This window comes from Jaculus jaculus, chromosome 6 (assembly GCF_020740685.1).
Source record: "Jaculus jaculus isolate mJacJac1 chromosome 6, mJacJac1.mat.Y.cur, whole genome shotgun sequence".
Taxonomy (NCBI): domain Eukaryota; kingdom Metazoa; phylum Chordata; class Mammalia; order Rodentia; family Dipodidae; genus Jaculus; species Jaculus jaculus.
Window position 1 is genome coordinate 108,152,064 of NC_059107.1, and position 19,106 is coordinate 108,171,169.

General features: G+C 44.9%; 1 protein-coding gene across 1 annotated transcript in view; it reads left to right on the forward strand.

The window, feature by feature from the left end:
- The window catches only part of Rassf3 (Ras association domain family member 3), an 88,000-nt gene that overhangs the window by 59,749 nt on the left and 9,145 nt on the right, over positions 1 to 19,106 (forward strand). Inside the window, exons 2-3 of the mRNA XM_004650057.2 lie at positions 12,574 to 12,681; positions 18,163 to 18,400. Of these exons, the coding sequence (XP_004650114.2) occupies positions 12,574 to 12,681; positions 18,163 to 18,400 (346 nt within the window). The remainder of the gene's footprint in view (positions 1 to 12,573; positions 12,682 to 18,162; positions 18,401 to 19,106) is intronic.

Here is a 19,106-nt window from a genome sequence, read left to right on the forward strand (position 1 = left end):
ATGAACATAGAATCTAAGTCAGATTTGGTGGTCTACGCCTTTAATTCCAGCCTAGGCTTGGGTGAGACCCTGCCTTAAAAAAGGGGCGGGGAATCTGGAGACATGGCTTCGTGGTTAAATGAGCTTGCTTGCAAAAGGCTGCTGGCCCAGGTTCAGTTCCCCAGTACCCACATAAAGTCAGATGTCTAGAGAGATGCATTTAAGAGGCTCTGGTGTATATGTGTGCACATGCACTCAGATAGTAATTTTAAAAAAGAAAGAAACCCACTCACTAAATGGCTGCTTAACAAGATACAAGAACTTAATAACTGGAGTGATAGCCTCCTGAGTACTATTAGTGTATGAGGCAGGAGGTTTGCAAGTTTGAGGCTAGCCTGAAATACATACAGATTAATCTTGGGCTATGCAATGAGACTCTGTCTTTCTCAGTAATAGATGAGTGTCACATTCACAACATTGTAAAAGCTTATATTCTTTGCTCTGTGCACTTTTTTTGGGGGGGGGGGTTTCAAGGTAGGGCCTCACTCTGTCTCAGGGTGGCCTCAAACTCATAGTGATTATTCTCCTACCTGTGCCTCCCAAGTGCTGGTATTAAAGGCATGTGCCCAACACTGCCATGCTGAGCACTGTTTTTCCCTGGTTGCTGCAGGAGTTCTCAGTCTTTAGCATTCTAAAGCACACTAGGAATCTTTAAGAGAGGGCTGTGGACAGAGAGGAAGGATATAAACAAGCGAGCCTTTCTGATACAGCACCTATGAGAGGAGGATTCTTGTTCCAGGGAACGGGCCTTGGGAAGCATGGCTCCTGCTGTTCTGCAGGGCTGATTGTCTATTCCAGTTGTCCTAACGTTTCCATTTGCTTCTTCTACCTTGAGATAACAGTGAATCATCCATAGACTGGGAGAATGCACACACTGAGTATCTTAATGTGGCTATATAAGAGGGTACTTGTCTGGGGCTGGAGAAATGGCTTAGTGGTTAAGGCTCGTGCCTGCTAATCCTAAGGACCCAGGTTCAATTCTCCAGGTCCCACATAAGCCAGCTGCACATGGTGGCACATGTGTCTGGAGTTCGTTTTCAGTGGCTAGAGGCTCTGGTATACCCATCCTCTCTCTCCCTCTTTCTGTCTCTAATAAACAAAAATAAATCTTCTTAAAAAAGAGTACTTGCCTACGTACAAGTTGACCTTGGGCCAGAAGGGCTCCTGAGTCCTCACAGAAATGGAAATAAGGCACTAGCTCTGTATCTTGCCATCTTAAAAAGAAAATTCCCCCATTTGGCATAACAACCCCAACTTCAGAGTGGCCAGGCTAAATCAACATGCCAGGGCCACAAACCAAGATAAGCACTGAGTCTCTGGGTGTGGCACCCTGTGGATTTGCACTACGGGTGCCCAGAGAACACAACAGCAAGCTGGCTGTACTTTTAAGGTTAAGAACAGGAACTGGAATATCCCAGAAACAGCTGTTCTGATTCTTCCCCTCAGTCATAGAATTGGGCTTGTTCTAGACTAGGTGTCGTTTTCATCTTAACATCCTACTGTACATTGTCTCATGAAACTTCTTACTTCCTTGTTCTTCATCTACCCTTGTGCCCATTATTGTCTAGTTCTGCAGTCAAGTACTGTGACTGGATGAAGCTCATTGCAAGTGCTCTTGGGTCTCCTGCCTGCTGTTGGACACCACAGGTAGGACATTGGTGTCCTTGCAGAAAAGGCTTCTGGATAACGCTGGTGTGATCAACAATGTTGATTTTTTTCTTTTCTGGGGGGGGGTGGGTTTCAAGAAATTCACTACGGGGGCTGGAGAGATGGTCTAGCGGTTAAGCGCTTGCCTGTGAAGCCTAAGGACCCCGGTTCAAGGCTTGGTTCCCCAGGACCCACGTTAGCCAGATGCACAAGGGGGCGCACACATCTGGAATTCGTCTGTAGTGGCTGTAGGCCCTGGCGCGCCCATTCTCTCTATCTCTCCCTCTATCTGTCTTTCTCTCTGTGTCTGTCACTCTCAAATAAATAAATAATTAAAAAAAAAAAAAGATTCACTACGGAATCTTAGGGTGGTCTCGAAATTGATGATCCTGCTTCCTCTGCCTCCCAAGTGCTGGAATTAAAGGCGTGAGCCACCACGCCTGGCTATTTATTTTTAGGCAGGGACCCACTCTAGTGCTGGAGTTAAAGGTGAGAGCAGAGCCACCATTCCTGGCAGTTTAGCAGTGCTAACTTTCTTTAAAAAACATGTTTGGGGCTGGAGAGATGGCTTAGCGGTTAAGCGCTTGCCTGTGAAGCCTAAGGACCCCGGTTCGAGGCTCCGTTCCCCAGGTCCCACGTTAGCCAGATGCCCAAGGGGGCGCACGCGTCTGGAGTTCGTTTGCAGAGGCTGGAAGCCCTGGCGCGCCCATTCTCTCTCTCCCCCTCTATCCGTCTTTCTCTCTGTGTCTATCGCTCTCAAATAAATAAATAAAAATTAAAATAAAAATAAAAACCATGTTTGGGGTAGGGGGTGAACAAGACCCATATGCTTGTACAGCAAGTGCTCTTACCCGCTAGGCCAATTTCCCAGCCCCCGCTAATTTTTGAGAAAACTTTCTGTGCCCCCTTCAGTATTTTGTAGGCTGTGGTACTGAAAGCGAGGAGGATCAGACATGCAGCAGATGTAAGGTCAGAGTTGTTCCCCAGAGCCCTTCTTCAGTAGGTTCATCCAGGTTGCCAAAGATGTGCTCTTGCTGAAGGAACCTCAAGGCTTTGCCGGTGACAGCCCCATCTACATCCACCCCAGGGCTTTGGCTTTGCACATCAAAAAGTTTCTTTTCCAATCTCACCAACGCTGTGAGTACCCACCTTGATTTCTCTTGGTGCCAGGCGGCCGGTGGGGGATGGGAGGCTTTGCAGGGTGCTGGAGCTGCTCGGCTGGTCCTGTTCGCGGTCTCCTTTAGCAGCTGCTCAGCTGGTCTCTACTGATTTCTTTGGTTTTCTTGGCTTTGTGAGGAGGCAGATGTGAGTTGGAAATCCCCTCACTTTGTTTCTGCTACTGGGGCCTCGGCGGGATTTTCTGGCCAGTTTTCTCCTTTCTAGAAGATCTTGGTCTCTCTTGTTTCTCCACTGTGGTTGATAATAACTTATATACCTTCACTTTTCAGTAGAAGAGTGTATGTTGCTGTATTTCTGTTTATTTCCCTCCCTATGCTGTTTTAGTGTGGCTGGTATGTCACCATCTTACCCAGAAGTCTCCCAAAATGATTTTCCCCTGGGGAGACGGCACAGAGTCAGACCAAAGCATGGTTGCACCAAAACCAGATTTGGTGAAACAGTCAGTTTATTGGGTCTACTTAAAGGAGGGTCGAAACCCCAGAGCAGCAGTAATGTGGTGAAAGATCTCATTCCAGCTGATCCCCACAAGTGCTTAGAGGGAGCTCCCTGTCCTTGATCTCACACCTCTGTAAACTCCTCTTCCCTTGTGCATCATGGCATACAGCTAGCACAGGGGACATCTGATGACTTTCCCCACACCCTTTCTCCTGTGGAAGATGTCAACAGGCCCATTCCTGAGTGGTCCTAGTTGCTTCTGATCAAGCTAGAATAGTTGTTTTCCAGAAGATAGTTTGCTTGACAGTCTGTACCTCAACGGTTGCTTACTGCTTTCAGTTCAGAGGAATTTACTTTACAACTTCCCAGAACAGCTTTTTTTTTTTTTTTCTTCTTTCTGCTCATCATACTTTTAAAAAATAGTTCAGGAGTCGGGCATAGTGGCTCACACCTTTAATCCCAGCACTCAGGAGGCAGAGGTGAGAAGATCGCCGTGAGTTCAAGGCCACCCTGAGACTCCATAGTGAATTCCAGGTCAGCCTGGGCTAGAGTGAGACACTACCTCGAAAAAACAAAACAAAACAAACAAGTTCAGGAACATCTAATGTCTCCAAAGTTCAAACACTTAAAGCCAGCCCCTGCTTGCTCTGGCTCCTAGATGACTTGTTTGTCAAAGGCACTGCTTCAATGTAGACCTGATTCCCATCTGTAGGAACCAGATGCCTGTCCCAGAGAATGGTTTTCTCTTGGGTAGGGTAGTTACTTGTGAGTGTAACCAGATATCTGACAAAAACCAGCTTAAGGGAGGAAAGGTTTATGTTGGCTCACAGTTCAGTCAAATGCAGCTCACCATGGCAAGGAAGCATGTGACAGGAGCAGTTTGATCATGGTGCCGGCAGGAGGCAGAGAAAGGGAATACCAATGCTCAGCTGGCTTTCCTGGCTTACCTTTTTATTTAGCCCAGGACCTCAGGGTGGTCCTGCCCACATTCAGAGTGGGTCCTCCCTCCTGAGTCACACCTCTGGAAACCCTCAAAGACATGTGCATAGGTATGACTTGGAAATGCCCTAAGCGTTTTTTTTTTTTTTCTTTTTCTTCTGTATGTATGTGATAGATATGCTGGAGACACAGAGAGTGTGTGTGTGTAGATTCATGTGCCCTGTGTTTGTGAATACAGAGGCCTGAGGAGACCATTGGGTATATTGTATCTCTGTTCCCCATAGGAGTGGGGTTCCTGATGTCCATGTGTGTGTGTCCACACCCAGCTGTTTATCCAAGTGTTGGGAAATTGAGCTCTGGCAGCTTCAGGACCCCTTATGTTCACGTGGGAAGCACTCCCCTACTAAACCATCTGTCTAGTCTCCCTAGGTGTTTAGGTGTTTCTTTTTTCTTTTTGGAGGCTGTGTGCATAGTAGATGTGGTGTGTGCGTTGTATGCTCGTGTGTGTACAGATGCCCACTTGTGTGTAAAGGCTGGAGGAGAATGTTGATGTCCTCCCTTATTGCTCATCCATATATTTTCATGAGATGAAGTCTCACCCTGGACCCATAGCTGTAGTTTTCACAAGCCTTGGTGATTCTCAGGTCACTGCTGCCAACAGACTGGGATTACAGGTGTACAGGGCATACCCAGCTGTTTACCAGGATGATGGGAACTCAAACTCAGGCCCCTCTGGCCTATACAAGCATGGGAAGTGTTTTTACACAGTATTCTCTCTGGCATCCCCTTCCCCTAGCTGTTTCTTTCTTTTTATTTATTTATTTGAGAGAGAGAATGGGAGCACCAGGGCTTCTAGCCACTGCAAATGAACTCTAGATGCATGCACCACCTTGTGTATCTGGCTTACGAGGGTCCTGGGGAATCAAACCAAGGTCCTTTGGCTTTGCAGGCAATTGCCTTAACCGCTAAGCCATCCCTTTGCACCCCCCCCCAGCTGTTTCTGAAGCAAAGCAAGGTGACTATCAAAATTAACCATCACAGGCAGGGTGTGATAGCACATGCCTTTAATCCTAGCACTCAGGAGGCAGAGGTAGGAGGATCGCCGTGAGTTTGAGGCCACCCTGAAACTACATAGTGAATTCCAGGTCAGCCTGAGGCAGAGTGAGACCCTACCTTGAAAAAAAAAAATCACAATCCACCATGTATTTAAGTTCCTTACTGGAATAAGAGCTGGCAGGAAGATGCTTAAAAGAGTCCATGCTTAGGATCAGTTCAGCTTAACCAGCCCTGAATTCCATTTGCAGCCAGGGCCCTCTGCTTTAGGAAATGTGCTCTTCTAGGTGTAGACTATTGAATGTTTTATTTTATGTACAGTTATAAGGCTGGGACTAGTTCTGTCTGTATACCATGGGGTACTCCCAGCCATTGGGATATGAATAGGCAGTTGCTAGTTACCAAAACTGGAGACAGACAGACAGACAGACAGACAGACACACACACACACACACACACACACACACACACACACACACACACAAAACAACAACAACAAAAACTGGAGGCACGATTGAAAGGGGAATCTTGGGGTTCCTCACCAATATAGCAACATATGCCAACACATCATAAATTTGAGTTATCCCCAGATTTTTATGAATTCAAAGAATTAAAAACCACAGACCAGAGGGTAAGGTTTAGAGAAACTTTATTAGATTAGATTAAGAGAAGGAAGTACTGAGAGAGCACCTACCTACCGTGTAAGTAAAGCTCTCTTCTCTGCTTGACCTAAATTGGTGTCCAATTATAGATTGTGAATGAGGGCTGAGCTAACCAGCCATGATGCCAAGTTTTGAGGCTAAGCTTCAACCAACCACAATACCAAGAGCAGATTTAAGTCTTAATTTCTAGGAAAGGGGAATTCCTTCCCAGGGATGGACTGGGGTTGTTTATAGGAAAACAGATCTAGGGAACTTCTTTAGGTAAGATCTCTTCAAAGTGGAGATTGCAAGGGCAGACTCAGAGACATTCCTGCTTTTACTTTGCTTTTGGGTCCCAGTTACACCACACTGCCTCACATTGAAAAGTAGCAATTCGTGATTTCAAAGTCTAGCCTGGAGAAAGCACTTGTAGGCCTAGTCAGTTTATCCTTCTGTGCAGCTGCACCTATGAGCCACAGCACTCCCCAGGACCTCTTGTGTCCAGGGTGCGTCTTCTACCAGTGACCTACATCCCCTGCGCTGCTTCATGTCTTACAGAGGCTATGGTGCCAGATGAAAAACACCCAACCACGCACAGTGGGTGGGGTAAGGAGTAAGGCAAACTTCACTAGGCACTTAGCCAAGAAGAGATGGAAAGGCGGAGACCACAGCTGTCTCTCTCAGCTTGAAATGCTTGGCACAGAGCCTGGCACCAGTAGGCACTCAGTAAATTGTTATCGAATCATGACTTATATTACATCTTCTCATAGTTGTGTAAAGTAGGCATTGTTTTACACATTTCATGAAGATGAGAAAACCTAGGCTCAGAGAGGTTACAAACTTGCCTCTGTGGTCACACAGCTAGAATGTGGCAAAGCCATAGTTTCAGACCTAAATACATGGAAGCCACAGCTCACATTCCTTCACGAGGCTAAAACAGAAGGGGCTATAGTAAAGGCATATTTATTTTCTTACTGCCTCTTTAGAAATCACTGTCAATTGCTATACACTTGGATCTTTATTATGTTGTTTCATTTTTTAATTTTTTAAATTTGTATTTATTTATTTGAGAGAAAGGGGAGGAAAGAGAGAATGGGTGAACCATTCTCTAGCCACTGCAAATGAACTTCAGTCATACGCACCACTTGTGCATCTGGCTTACGTGGGTCCTGGGGCATTGAACCGAGGTCCTTTGGCTTTGCAGGCAAGTGCCTTAACCACTAAGCCATCTTTCCAGCCCTGTTGTTTCATATTTTTAATTTTATTTCCAGAGTTGTAAAAGAGTTAGCCAAAAGAGAATTCGTGATTCTCAGACCCTTCCTCAGAGTTGTAGGTACCCTGTTTATGGAAATTCTGTGAGCCTTTGTGAACAGGCCACAGTGGGAATCCCTGTGTGTCAGTGAGGTGGAGTGTGCCCCTTATGAGAAAGTTTCCTGGTGAGAAAACAAACAGCTATTTGATGGGTCACCACCCAGGAAGTGAGGCCAGCCCAAGAGCATCTCTTCAAGCTCATTGGCTGAAATGTCACAGATAAGTTGAGCTCAGGGTTAGAATTTTGCAGGGCAGAACTCTCCCCGTGGCCTTAGACAAAGATGACTAGGACATAACCTGCCCAGCAGACACTTTTGGGTGTGACACCAGCCCCTCCCTGGCTGCCAAGAGCAATAACCGGGCATTATTCACAGAGTGCTGCACCCGTGGCATTTCCTCGCCTGCCTGCGAGAGTCATGTTGATGTTGTTCCCTGCCCTGCCTGTCCGGTCCACTTAACCCTGTCCTTGCTCCCGCCCTTCACCTTCTTTGCCCCTTCTGGGTTGCGTTTCCTCCTCTCCCTTCCCTACAGCTCTTGTGAATACTCAGGTGTTTGAAGGGGTTCTTCCCTGGGTAAAGAGAGAAGAGGCTCTCTTAAAAGGGTCTAATAAAAAAAACACCAAGCCGGGCGTGGTGGTGCACGCCTTTAATCCCAGCACTCGGGAGGCAGAGGTAGGAGGATCGCCGTGAGTTCGAGGCCACCCTGAGACTACATAGTGAATTCCAGGTCAGCCTGAGCCAGAGTGAGACCCTGCCTCGAAAAACCAAAAAGAAAAAAAAAAAAAAGGGTCTAATAATCTGGACATGGCCTAAGGTAGGGGTGCTTCTCCAGTGTGAACACTACTTGAAACCAGTGATCTGGGCTCATGGTCTGAGCTGTTACAATCCTCCCGAGCACTCCCAGAAACGCTGCTCAATAGTAATCACAATTGGCATTAGTCAGGCACACCAAGTCTCATTAGACAGACAGCGTGTACCTGAGACTGGGGTGGCATCCACCTTGGTGAACACTTGCCCACCCCCTTGAGTCCACAGGCCTGTTTATGATTGATTGCTGCATAAGTTGACCTAAAAAACAATTCCATATTCCTTTGGGCTTTAGCAGCTTTTCTGGGATTTTCTTTTCAGTTGACCTTTTAATGATGCAATGTTTAGCCTGGATAGGGTTGTAGGTTCTTAATTTTAAACTCTTAGCTGCTAATTTAAACTCTTGGCAATTTCCTTGGTTTTTTTTGAGAAGGAAAGAATTGTTATGGAAAAATGTCTTAGATATCTGACCGTGTGTGATTCCAGGGAAAGAGGCTCTGTTGTTCTTTTTATTTTTTGAATATTTTTGTTTGTTTATTTGCAAGAATAGAGTGAAGAGATAATGGGCACACCAGGGCCTCCAGCCACAGCAGATGAACTCCAGATGCCTCTGGCTCTGTGTGGCAACTGGGGAATTGAACCTGGGTCATTAGGCTTTGCAGGCAAGTGCCTTAACCACTGAGCCATCTCCAGCCCCTCTTTTGCTCTTCTTCAAGCTGCCTATGACCTGCTGGAGTGAGGGATCTAGGGATGGATGCTAAGTCCAGTATCAGCAGCAAAACCTGAACTGACCAGCATTCTCAACCTTCTTTGCTAATGATATGGATTTAGGAACAAGGCAGCTTTTTTCATGATAGGTAGTTAGCCCAGAACTGGCCCACAGAAATATGAATGCCAACTTGCCTGTCCTGGCAGAACTAGAACCCACATCTCGTCCAGTCTTATCCAAGATGGCTGAATAACAAAAACAGCTTCTTATTTCTTCCCCAGAATCACTCTTCTTCTTGGGCCTGACAACTAGTCAGGCTGATCTTGAACTCACCAATCCTCCTCCTGCCCCCTCAGTGCTGGAATTATAAATACGTGCCAGCATACTGGGCTATTCAGCTCTTATTGTACAGTCTTCTTCCCTTTATACCTATAGAATCCATCTGTACTGAACTTTTTTTTTTCTTGCCATTATTACCTAAACAATACATATGACAACTATTTACAGAGCACTTACATTGCATTAGGTATTATAAGTAATGTAAATATGATTTGATTGTATGGGAGGATGTGTATAGGGTTATATGCAAATCCCATGCCATTTTATGTAAGAGATATGCACATCCAAAGATTATGGAATATTTGGAAGGTGGGGAGAGAGGGGAGTCCTAGAACTAGTCCCCTACAGACACCAAGGAAGAACTGTATGTGCTTTGAAAAGTCCTTGAATAGTAACTGCTTAAAAATGAATTAAAGGGGCCTGGAGAGATGGCTTAGCGGTTAAGGCATTTGCCTGTGAAGCCAAAGGACCCAGGTTCGATTCCCCAGAACCCACGTAAGCCAGATGCACAAGGGACACATGCATCTGGAGTTTGTTTGCGGTGGCTGGAGCCCCTGGTGTGCTCATTCTGTCTCTATCTGTCTCCTCCCTCCCTCCCTCTCTCTCTCTCCCTCTCCTTGCAAATAAATAAGTAAAATTTTTAAAAGATTAATTAAAGGCTGGGCATAGTGACACATGCCTTTAATCCCAACAGTTGGGAAGCAAAGGTAGGAGGGTTGCCGTGAGCTCAAGGCCACCCTGAGACTACATAGCATAAATTCCAGGTTCTCCTGGGCTAGAGTGAGACCCTACCTTGAAAAACAAACAAAAAAAGGGGGCTGGAAAGATGGCCTAGTGGTTAAGGTGCTTGCCTGCAAAGCCAAAGGACCCAGGTTTGACTCTCCAGTGTCCATGTAGAGTCAGATGCATTAGGTGGCGCATGCGTCTGGAGTTTTGTTTGTAGTAGCTAGAGAGCCTGGTGTGTCCATTCTTTCTCTCACTATCTGCCTCTTTCTCAAATAAATAAGTAAATATATATGTATGTGTGTGTGTGTGTGTGTGTGTGTGTGTGTGTGTGTGTGTGTGTGTGGATAGATATAGATAGTTAGTTAGTTTGAGGCAGAGTCTCACTCTAGCTCATGGTGGCCTTGAACTCTCGACAACCCTCATACCTCTGCCTCCCAAAAGCTGGGACTAAGGTGTCTGCCACCACACCCATCTTATAGTTTATATTTAAATAGGATCATATTGTATATCCTCTGATTTCTAAAAATGTTTACATGACTTCATATTTAATTTGCAAAAAGCTTGCTGTGACTCAGATGATATGAAGGCTTGTTGCAAAGATAAATCATTAGAAGCCAGGTGTGGTGGCACACACCTTTAATCCTAGCACTTGGGAGGCAGAGGTAGGAAGATTGCTGTGAGTTTGATGCCATCCTAGGACTACAGAGTACATTCCAGGTCAGCCTGGGCTAGAATAAGGTCCTATTTCGAAAAATAAATAAAATGTATACCCAGTGGCTGTCTAGTTGAGACTGAAAAAAGCTGAGCAAGGGAGACAGGATATGTTTTACATTTTCTTGGAAATTTCTTTTTGAAAAGTTGTTTTAACCCACAGCCTTCTCTTCTCCCAACCGCCAATACCAATTATATAAACGCTTTAAAAATATTTTTTTATTTATTTGAGAGAGGGAAAGAGGCGGGGGGTGGGGGAGAATGGACGTGCCAGAGCTTCCAGCCACTGCAAACGAACTTCAGATGCATGTGCGACCTTGTGCATCTGGCTTACCTGGGTCTTGGGGAATCAAACCGATGTCCTTTAGCTTCACAGGCAAGTGCCTTAACTGCTAATTTTTTTATATTAAATTTTTAATGACAATTTTCATACATGAAAATAATTATAATTTGATCATAATCCCCCCAGTACCTTCTTTTGTCCCTCCCCTCACTGGTAATGGGAATGGTCCTAGGGGTTTTCAAAGTGTGCCCAAGGGGGAGTTCAATAATGAGCATATTATCTGTGTTGATATTTCTCCAGTATTTCTGCATAGTCTAGTCCTTAAGACTTTGACAGGACAATGCTCAAATAGAAAATGATGCAATACCAGCCCAGGGAGGTGGCTCAGTGGTTAAAGGCACTTGCTTGAGAAGCCTAATGGCCTGGGTTCAGTTCCCTAATAGCCACATAAAGCCTCATGCGTAAAGTGGTGCATGCTTCTGGATTTCTTTAGCAGTGGCAAGAGGCCCTGTGTACCCATATACTCCTTCTCATGTGTGTATGTGTGTGGGGATGTGGGGGTGTCTAGTATATCCACTTAGAATCTAAAATCAAAGGACTTGAATGGCTCAAGAGCCATTTTATATTCTGGCATTTCTGCGGGTTCTGTAGTGGCCATCCCTGGTGTCCTTACAACACATGGTCGCTGTGAGTAGATGGGAACAAACACCTGCTTGGAGAGAATATCCAGTAGTGAGGATGGAAAGCTGTGTCTGGCTAGAAGAGGCATATTTTCTTTTTGGGTGATAATCATCTGACTTTCAGTTGGAGAGAAGTACATAAAAACACCCACGTGGAGCTCCTTAGAGTTACTAAGGGTTATTGCGATCCGGCTTAAGGGAAGTTCCAGACCTCCACTAGGCAGTTAAGTTTCTTCTGGCAGATTACTTCCTAGAACCGGGTCTTACCTGGAAACTGCAGTTACAACGCTAGCTGTGTTGGGCTGCTGAGAGAACAGAATGTGCCTGGTAGAGTTGCCTTTGCTTGACTCTGCGTCACACCGTCACTTCTGCATGATACCACTCACTGGTTGAGCTTTTTAGACAGTAAGTTATGAGTGAATTCTAAAGTGGGATGAGAGTATTTACCAGTATTAACCTTCTAGGATATGGGGAGGCAAAGCAGGTGAGACTGGGGTGGGGGAAGTAGGAGTTGGGGAGAGGAAGAGGAAATCTGGCTGCTTGTATTTTGGCATAGGGATTGTTTGGACAATAAATTTTCTTGTAGTGCAGTTTGACAGATGAGTCATCTGTAGTGCTGGTCATTAGTATGTGCTAACTACTATACTTTTTGCTTATATGCCATAAAGCAATAGAGACTATAATAGCAGATTGTGCGAGTGAGAAGTTTTTGATATGTGTCTTTGAATATTAAATTAGAAATGTTCCATAAATGACATTCTGGGGGAGGGATGTTTTTTCTAGAAGAGAATATTTAGCAAAGACAGTTTGCAAAGTAATACTTACCGAAGTGTTGTTTTTTACTTTGGATATTAGTTGTAATTAATAGGCACATCTCCTAGGAAGACGATAGTCAAAGGACTGACAAACACTACTGGGGAATGAGCGCTGAATGGGTGAAAATAAGAGGGTACTGTGTGTGCGCCTCTGAAGCAAAGTATTCCTGGCTGTGTAGAATGTAGAAAGAATCCTGACTTATCTGCATTCTTTTTTTCCTGTGATTACTCATATGTGGCATGGCTTGTTTTTCTTCTAGGATGTGGAGAAAGACAAGGAAACTCACAATTACCTCAGCAAAGAAGAAATCAAAGAGAAGGTTCATAAATATAATTTAGCTGTTACAGACAAATTGAAGATGACCTTGGTAAGTAAGTACCCCTAACTGGTTCAGTTGACAGTCAACCAAAGACAAATACAAATTGCTGGTAGTATAATCTTTATTTTATCTGAGTAACTTTGTAGCAGTTCAATGGCCAATATTTGTAAAACAGGAAAATAAAATATTTTTGTAGCTTTCAAGTTAAATCCATATATAAATTTTTAAAAAAATTTTTAAGGGGGGAGAATTGGTGCGCCAGGGTCTCTAGCCACTGCAGTTGAACTCCAGATGTGTGTGCCATCTTGTGGGCATGTGCACCTTGTACGCATGCGTCACCATGTGCATCCGGCTTATGTGTGACCTGAGGAGCCAAGCCTGGGTCCTTAGGCTTCACAGGGAAGCACCTTAACTGCTAAGCCTTCTCTCCAGCCCTTAAAATATTTATCTTATTTGAGAGAGGGAATGGGTACACCAGGGCCTCCAGCTGCTGCAAATAAACTCCAAACACATGCCACCTTGTGCATCTGGCTTAGGTGGGTCCTTTGGCTTTGCAGGCAAGCACATTAACCACTAAGTCATCTCTCCATCCCTAAATCTATGTTTTAAGTAACTTAATCTGAAAATCAATGATAGGTGAACCTTCATAACAGTGAAGCTGCCTTAAGGGCAGCAGAGATAGCTCAGTGGGTAAATAAATGGCTTGCTTTGCAAGCACAAGAACTTGAATTCAATCCCAGTCCTCATAAAAATGTCAGGGGTGGGGCTGGAGATGATGATCCAGTGGCCAAAGGCACTTGTCTGGAAAGCATGCCAGCCTGGATTCAGTTCCCCAGTATTCACATAAAGCTGGCCATACACAAAGTGGTACATATGTTTGAAGTTCATGTGCAGTGGTAGGAGACCACGAAATCCTGTTGTGTCTGGGTATGTGTGTAGCCTAATTGGTGAACTCCAGACCAGTGAGAGACCCTGTCTCAAAAAGTAGACAGCAATTCTGAAGCTAACACCTGAGGTCCTTCAGCCTGCATGTACACAAGTGAACACACACATGACACACACAGTAAATCACTTTAAGTTTTTATTTTAAAAGACTGTGGCAGGGATGGTGGTGCATACCCATAATACCAACACTTGGGAGGCTGAGGTATGAAGCTCTTCATTGTTTGAGGCCTGCCTGTGCTAGAGAGTGAGTTGTAAGTCAACCTGAGTTAAGAGTGTGACCATGTCCCAAAATAATACAAATGGTTCTGTGTTCTCTCCTCCCCAACGAATCTTTAGTACTGTGTAACATACACATAGTAACTTAGATTCTAATAAGAGCTCTGATTGATTTCAGTCTTGTGGAAAATAGTTAAGATTTTCCTCCTTTGATAGTCATGTAAGATGAGTTACATAGCATTCAGTTTCATCACGGTCAGTTACAGCATCTTCAATAATTCGGTTCTCTTTGAAGCACAAATACAGAAGAGGAGCTGGGGTGTGTAGGAAGGAGGAGTCAATCAAGCTTTAGTAACAGCAAACTGAGCTGACTGTAAAGCCATAGTATTCATACTCCTCTAAAATTGAACAGGCAGTTACTTCCCACCCATTTAGTGATCTTCCACTAGCTCCTGTCATCCTTTGGTTCCATTTTGTAGGGCCCTTGGACCTTTGCCTGTGAGTCTGTTGTCTGTGAATTGACAAGCTTTTGAAAAGGACAGGGTGAGCCAGGCATGGTGGTGCACGCCTTTAATCCCAGCACTTGGGAGGCAGAGGTGGGAGGATTGCCATGAGTTTGAGGCCACCCTGAGACTACACATTGAATTCCAGGTCAGCCTGGGCTAGAGCAAGACCTTACCTTGAAAAACAAACCAAAAGAAAGAAAGGAAGGAAAAGAAGGAGAAAAGGAAGGAAGGGAGGAAGGAAAAGAAACATAAAAGGGAGGAAGGAAAAGAAAGAGAAAAGGAAGGAAGAAAAAGAGAGAAAAGGAAGGAAGGAAGAGAGAGAAAAGGAAGGGAGGAGGAGAGAGAGAGAAAAGGAAGGGAGGAGGAGAGAGAGAGAAAAGGAAGGGAGGAGGAGAGAGAGAGAAAAGGAAGGGAGGAGGAGAGAGAGAAAAGGAAGGGAGGAGGAGAGAGAGAGAGAAAAGGAAGGAAGGAGGAGAGAGAGAGAGAGAAAAGGAAAGGGAGGAGGAGAGAGAGAGAGAGAAAAGGAAAGGGAGGAGGAGAGAGAGAAAAGGAAGGGAGGAGGAGAGAGAGAGAAAAGGGAGGAAAAAAATGAGAAAAGGAAGGAAGGAGGAGAGAGAGAAAAGGAAGGGAGGGAGGAAGGAGGAGAGAGAGAAAAGGAAGGGAGGGAGGAAGGAGGAGAGAGAGAAAAGGAAGGGAGGGAGGAAGGAGGAGAGAGAGAAAAGGAAGGGAGAGAGAGAGAGAAAAGGAAGGGAGGAAGGGAGAGAGAGAGAGAAAAGGAAGGGAGGAAGGGAGAGAGAGAGAAAAGGGAGGGAGGGAGGAAGGGAGAGAGAGAGAAAAGGAAGGGAGGGAGAGAGAGAGAGAAAAGGAAGGGAGGAAGGGAGAGAGAGAGAGAGAGAAGGAAGGGAGGGAGGAAGGGAGAGAGAGAGAGAAGGAAGGGAGGGAGAGAGAGAGAGAAGGGAAGGAGGGAGGAAGGAAGGAAGGAAGGGAGAGAGAGAAAAGGGAGGGAGGAAGGAAGGGAGAGAGAGAGAGAGAAAGGGAAGGGAGGGAGGGAGAAGGAAGGGAGAGAGGAAAAAAGGAAGGGAGGGAGGAAGGAAGAGAAAGAGAAAAGGACAGGGTTACTTGTTTAAAACAGGTCTAAGTGAATTTTGTGACCCATGGGGTGGAACTTTTAAACATAACCCTCATGATAAAGGATCTCTCTCCAGTAACAATGTGCGATTAAGGAGGGACAGGAGCAGATAATCAAGATTATCTTTCATGATTCCAACAGTGAGGTTTCATGAGAAAAAATTCCTAAGCCACCCCCCTCCCATCAAAATAGATGTAAGTTTCTAAAAGGGGCATGGCCGGAAGGGGGCTGACTTCTCACCTGTCACATTCGTGTGGAATCTGGTGCTAAACCATTCGTAGATGACCTGCTTCTGGGTCGGGGTTTTGCATATGGCAGAGCAGCCCTCTCGCTGAGATCTATTGAAAGTCAGCCCTCAACACAAAGGTTTGTAGAAAAAAAAATGGATGGATGGATGGATGTAAGTTTTTGTTGCAATTAGGTTCACATTGCTGAGAGAAAACACCCGACCAAGCGCAGCTTGTGGGAAGAAAGGGCTTATTTTGGCTTAACAGACTTAAGGGGAGCTCCATGATGGCAGAGAAAATGATGGCATGAGCAGAGGTGGACATTACATCCTAGCTGACATCATGTAGACAACAGCAGCAGGAAAGTGTGCCGAACACTGACAAGGGAAAACTGGCTATATCACCCGTAAGACCACCCCCAACAGTACACTGCCTCCAGGAAGATACATTTCCCAAATTGCCTCCAGTTGGGGACCTAAGCATTCAGAACACCTAAGTTTATGGAGGACACCTGAATCAAACCATCACCCTTTCCAAACTGTTTATAAGATTTATTATCGTAGTCCCAGATTGGCCTTGAAACCACACCAATCATCCTCCTACGTCAGGCTCCTGATTGTCAGAACTATAGGTGTAAGCCACCACACCTGGCTGTAACAAAAATTCTTTTGTTTAATTTTATTTATTTATTAAAGGTGAGGGGGTGTGTGTGAGAGAAAATGGCTATTATAGGGCCACTATATGTCTAGCCACTGCAGACAAACTCCAGATGTATACACCACCTTGTGCATCTGGCTTATATTGGACCTGGAGAATTGAACCTGGGTCCTTAGACTTCGCAGGCAAGTGCCTTAACCACTAAGCCATCCCTCCAGTCCTCTTAACAACTTTTTTATTTATTTATTTTATTCATTTATTATTTATTTTTATTATTTTTTTATTTTTTATTTCTTTTTTGGTTTTTCAAGGTCAGGTTTCACTCTAACTTGGGCTGACCTGGAATTCACTATGTATTTTCAGGCTGGCCTTGAACTCATGGTTGATCCTTCTACCATTGCTTCCCGAGTGCTGGGATTAAAGATGTGCTACCACCATGCCCAGCTTACAACTTTTTAAATTTTTGAAAAATATTTATTTTCCAATTATTTAAGAGAGAATTGGTATGCCAGGGCTTCTAGCCACTGCAAATGAACTCCAGATGCATGTGCCACATTAAGCATCTGGCTGTATGTGGGTCGTGGGGAATTGAACCTGGGTCCTTTGGCTTTGCAGGCAAGTGTCTTAACTGCTAAGCCATCTCTCCAGCCCCTAAAATTTTTAAGTGTTGTATAAATCAGTGTCTTTTTTTTTTTTTTTTTTTTAGTTTTTCGAGGTAGGGTCTTACTCTGGTCCAGGCTGATCTGGAATTCACTATGGAGTCTCAGGGTGGCCCTGAACTAATGCAATCCTCCTACCTTGGCCTCCCGAGTGCTGGGGTTAAAGGTGTGCACCACACGCCCAGTTCAAATCAGTGTCTTTTATAAATTGATCTTGTGGAAAGAAAGAAAAATAATGGATAATGAAGGAAGTTTTTAATGGTTGACTTCTGGTTTTTATATATAAGACCTAGTGTTCATTTTTGTTTTGTTCTTTTTGTTGTTGTTGTTTTATTTTGTTTTGTTTTTTGAGGTAGGGTCTCACTGTAGCTCAGGCTGACCTGGAATTCACTGTGCAGTCTCAGGGTGGCCTTGAACTCATGGTGATCCTCCTACCTCAGCCTCCCGAGCACTGGGATTAAAAGCATGTGCCACCACGCCTGGCCATTTTTATTTTGCTCTAAGCATGATAGTAATTTTATTCTAAGTGAAGATTAGACCATTGTTACTATTGTGGCAACTAAGAAATAATAATTGTACCATACAGGAGGTAAATCCTTATATTATCTGTCATGTACATAATAGCTTAGATTTTCTTTAACAGTGTTGCTGCTTAAAGGTGTCTAAGATGCACCCTCCATGCTATATAATAAATGGGGCATATTTAGCAAAATTGAAGCCAGCTGCCATATAGCCTCATTACCGCTAGGAGTAAAAGCAGCTTGTTTTCTTACTGTCAGCCTCCTTATTGACATAGGTGTTTCAGAGCCCCTATTGTGACCTTCTTCTTTTGTGGATGGCTACTCATCAGTTGGGTATGTTGCATGGTGATCCTAGACACATCATTGTACTTTAATACTGTGACCTCTCCAGTGACTGTTTGACCCTCTTCTGGAGCTTTGAAGGCGGGAGCCTCAGGGTTATGCTGCAGTGGGCGGTGGTTTCCTTTGCTGCATCTGCCTGGCAGACCTGCCTGGGGAAGTCTCCATGGCTGTTAGCCTCCCTCTGAGGTATTCCCCTGGGCACAAAGCCCCAGGAGAAAGGAGGAGAAACAGCTGTTCACTTTTCTGTTGTTCTAGACACCTCCTCTTCTCTCTCCATAAAATGCCACTCTCCACCAACCATCTCAGTGTGGCCTTTCTTCCCTCCAGAATTCAAATGGGATTTACACTGGCTTCATTAAAGTGCAGATGGAGCTCTGCAAACCTCCACAGACGGCCCCCAGCCCTGGGAAGCTGACACCCAGTAGCAGCGGCTGTATGAACACGCTTCATATCAGCAGCACCAACACTGTGGGAGAAGTAATCGAGGCCCTGCTCAAGAAGTTTCTTGTGACCGAGAGCCCAGCCAAGTTTGCACTTTATAAGCGTTGTCACAGGGAAGACCAAGGTATGCTGCCACACTTAAAGTGAAAATGGTCTGTGCTTCCACTTATATCTCTTGTCCTCATTAGTGGAAGGGTGATCAGTTTATCTATGTCATATTGAGTCCGGGAACAGATTGGACGCTGTGCTGTCCTGGCAGATACTAAATGTTTCCTGCCTCTTGTACTTTTGAGTTGAGCAGTGTGGGTCTGGCAGGCTTAGAGGATCTGGGAATTTACAGTAGATTTGGTGATGTGCACAGAGGGCCAGCTTTGCTGGAGGAATGGCATTCATTCTAATGCTCTTAAGTATTTTCTTTTTTCAAGGCAGGGTTTCACTCTAGTCCAGGCTGACTTGGAATTCACTATGTAGTCTCAGGATGGCCTTGAACTCACAACGATCCTCCTACCACTGCCTCCCAACTGCTCCAGCACTTGGGAAGCAGAGGTATGAGGACCACAGTGAGTTTGAGGCCAGCCTGAGACCATAGTGAATTCTAGGTCAGCTCTGAGCCAGAGTGAGACCCTACCTTGGAAAAAAACAAACTTTCTGTGCATAAAGTGGATTTTTAAAATTATTTAAAAAAAATTTTTATTTATTTGAGAGTTGGAGAAACAGACAAAATGGGTGCTTCAGGGCCTCTAGCTACTGCACATAAACTCCAAGCATATGTACCACCTTGTGCATCTGGTTTATGTGAGTCCTAGGGAATTGAACCTAGGTTTTTTGGC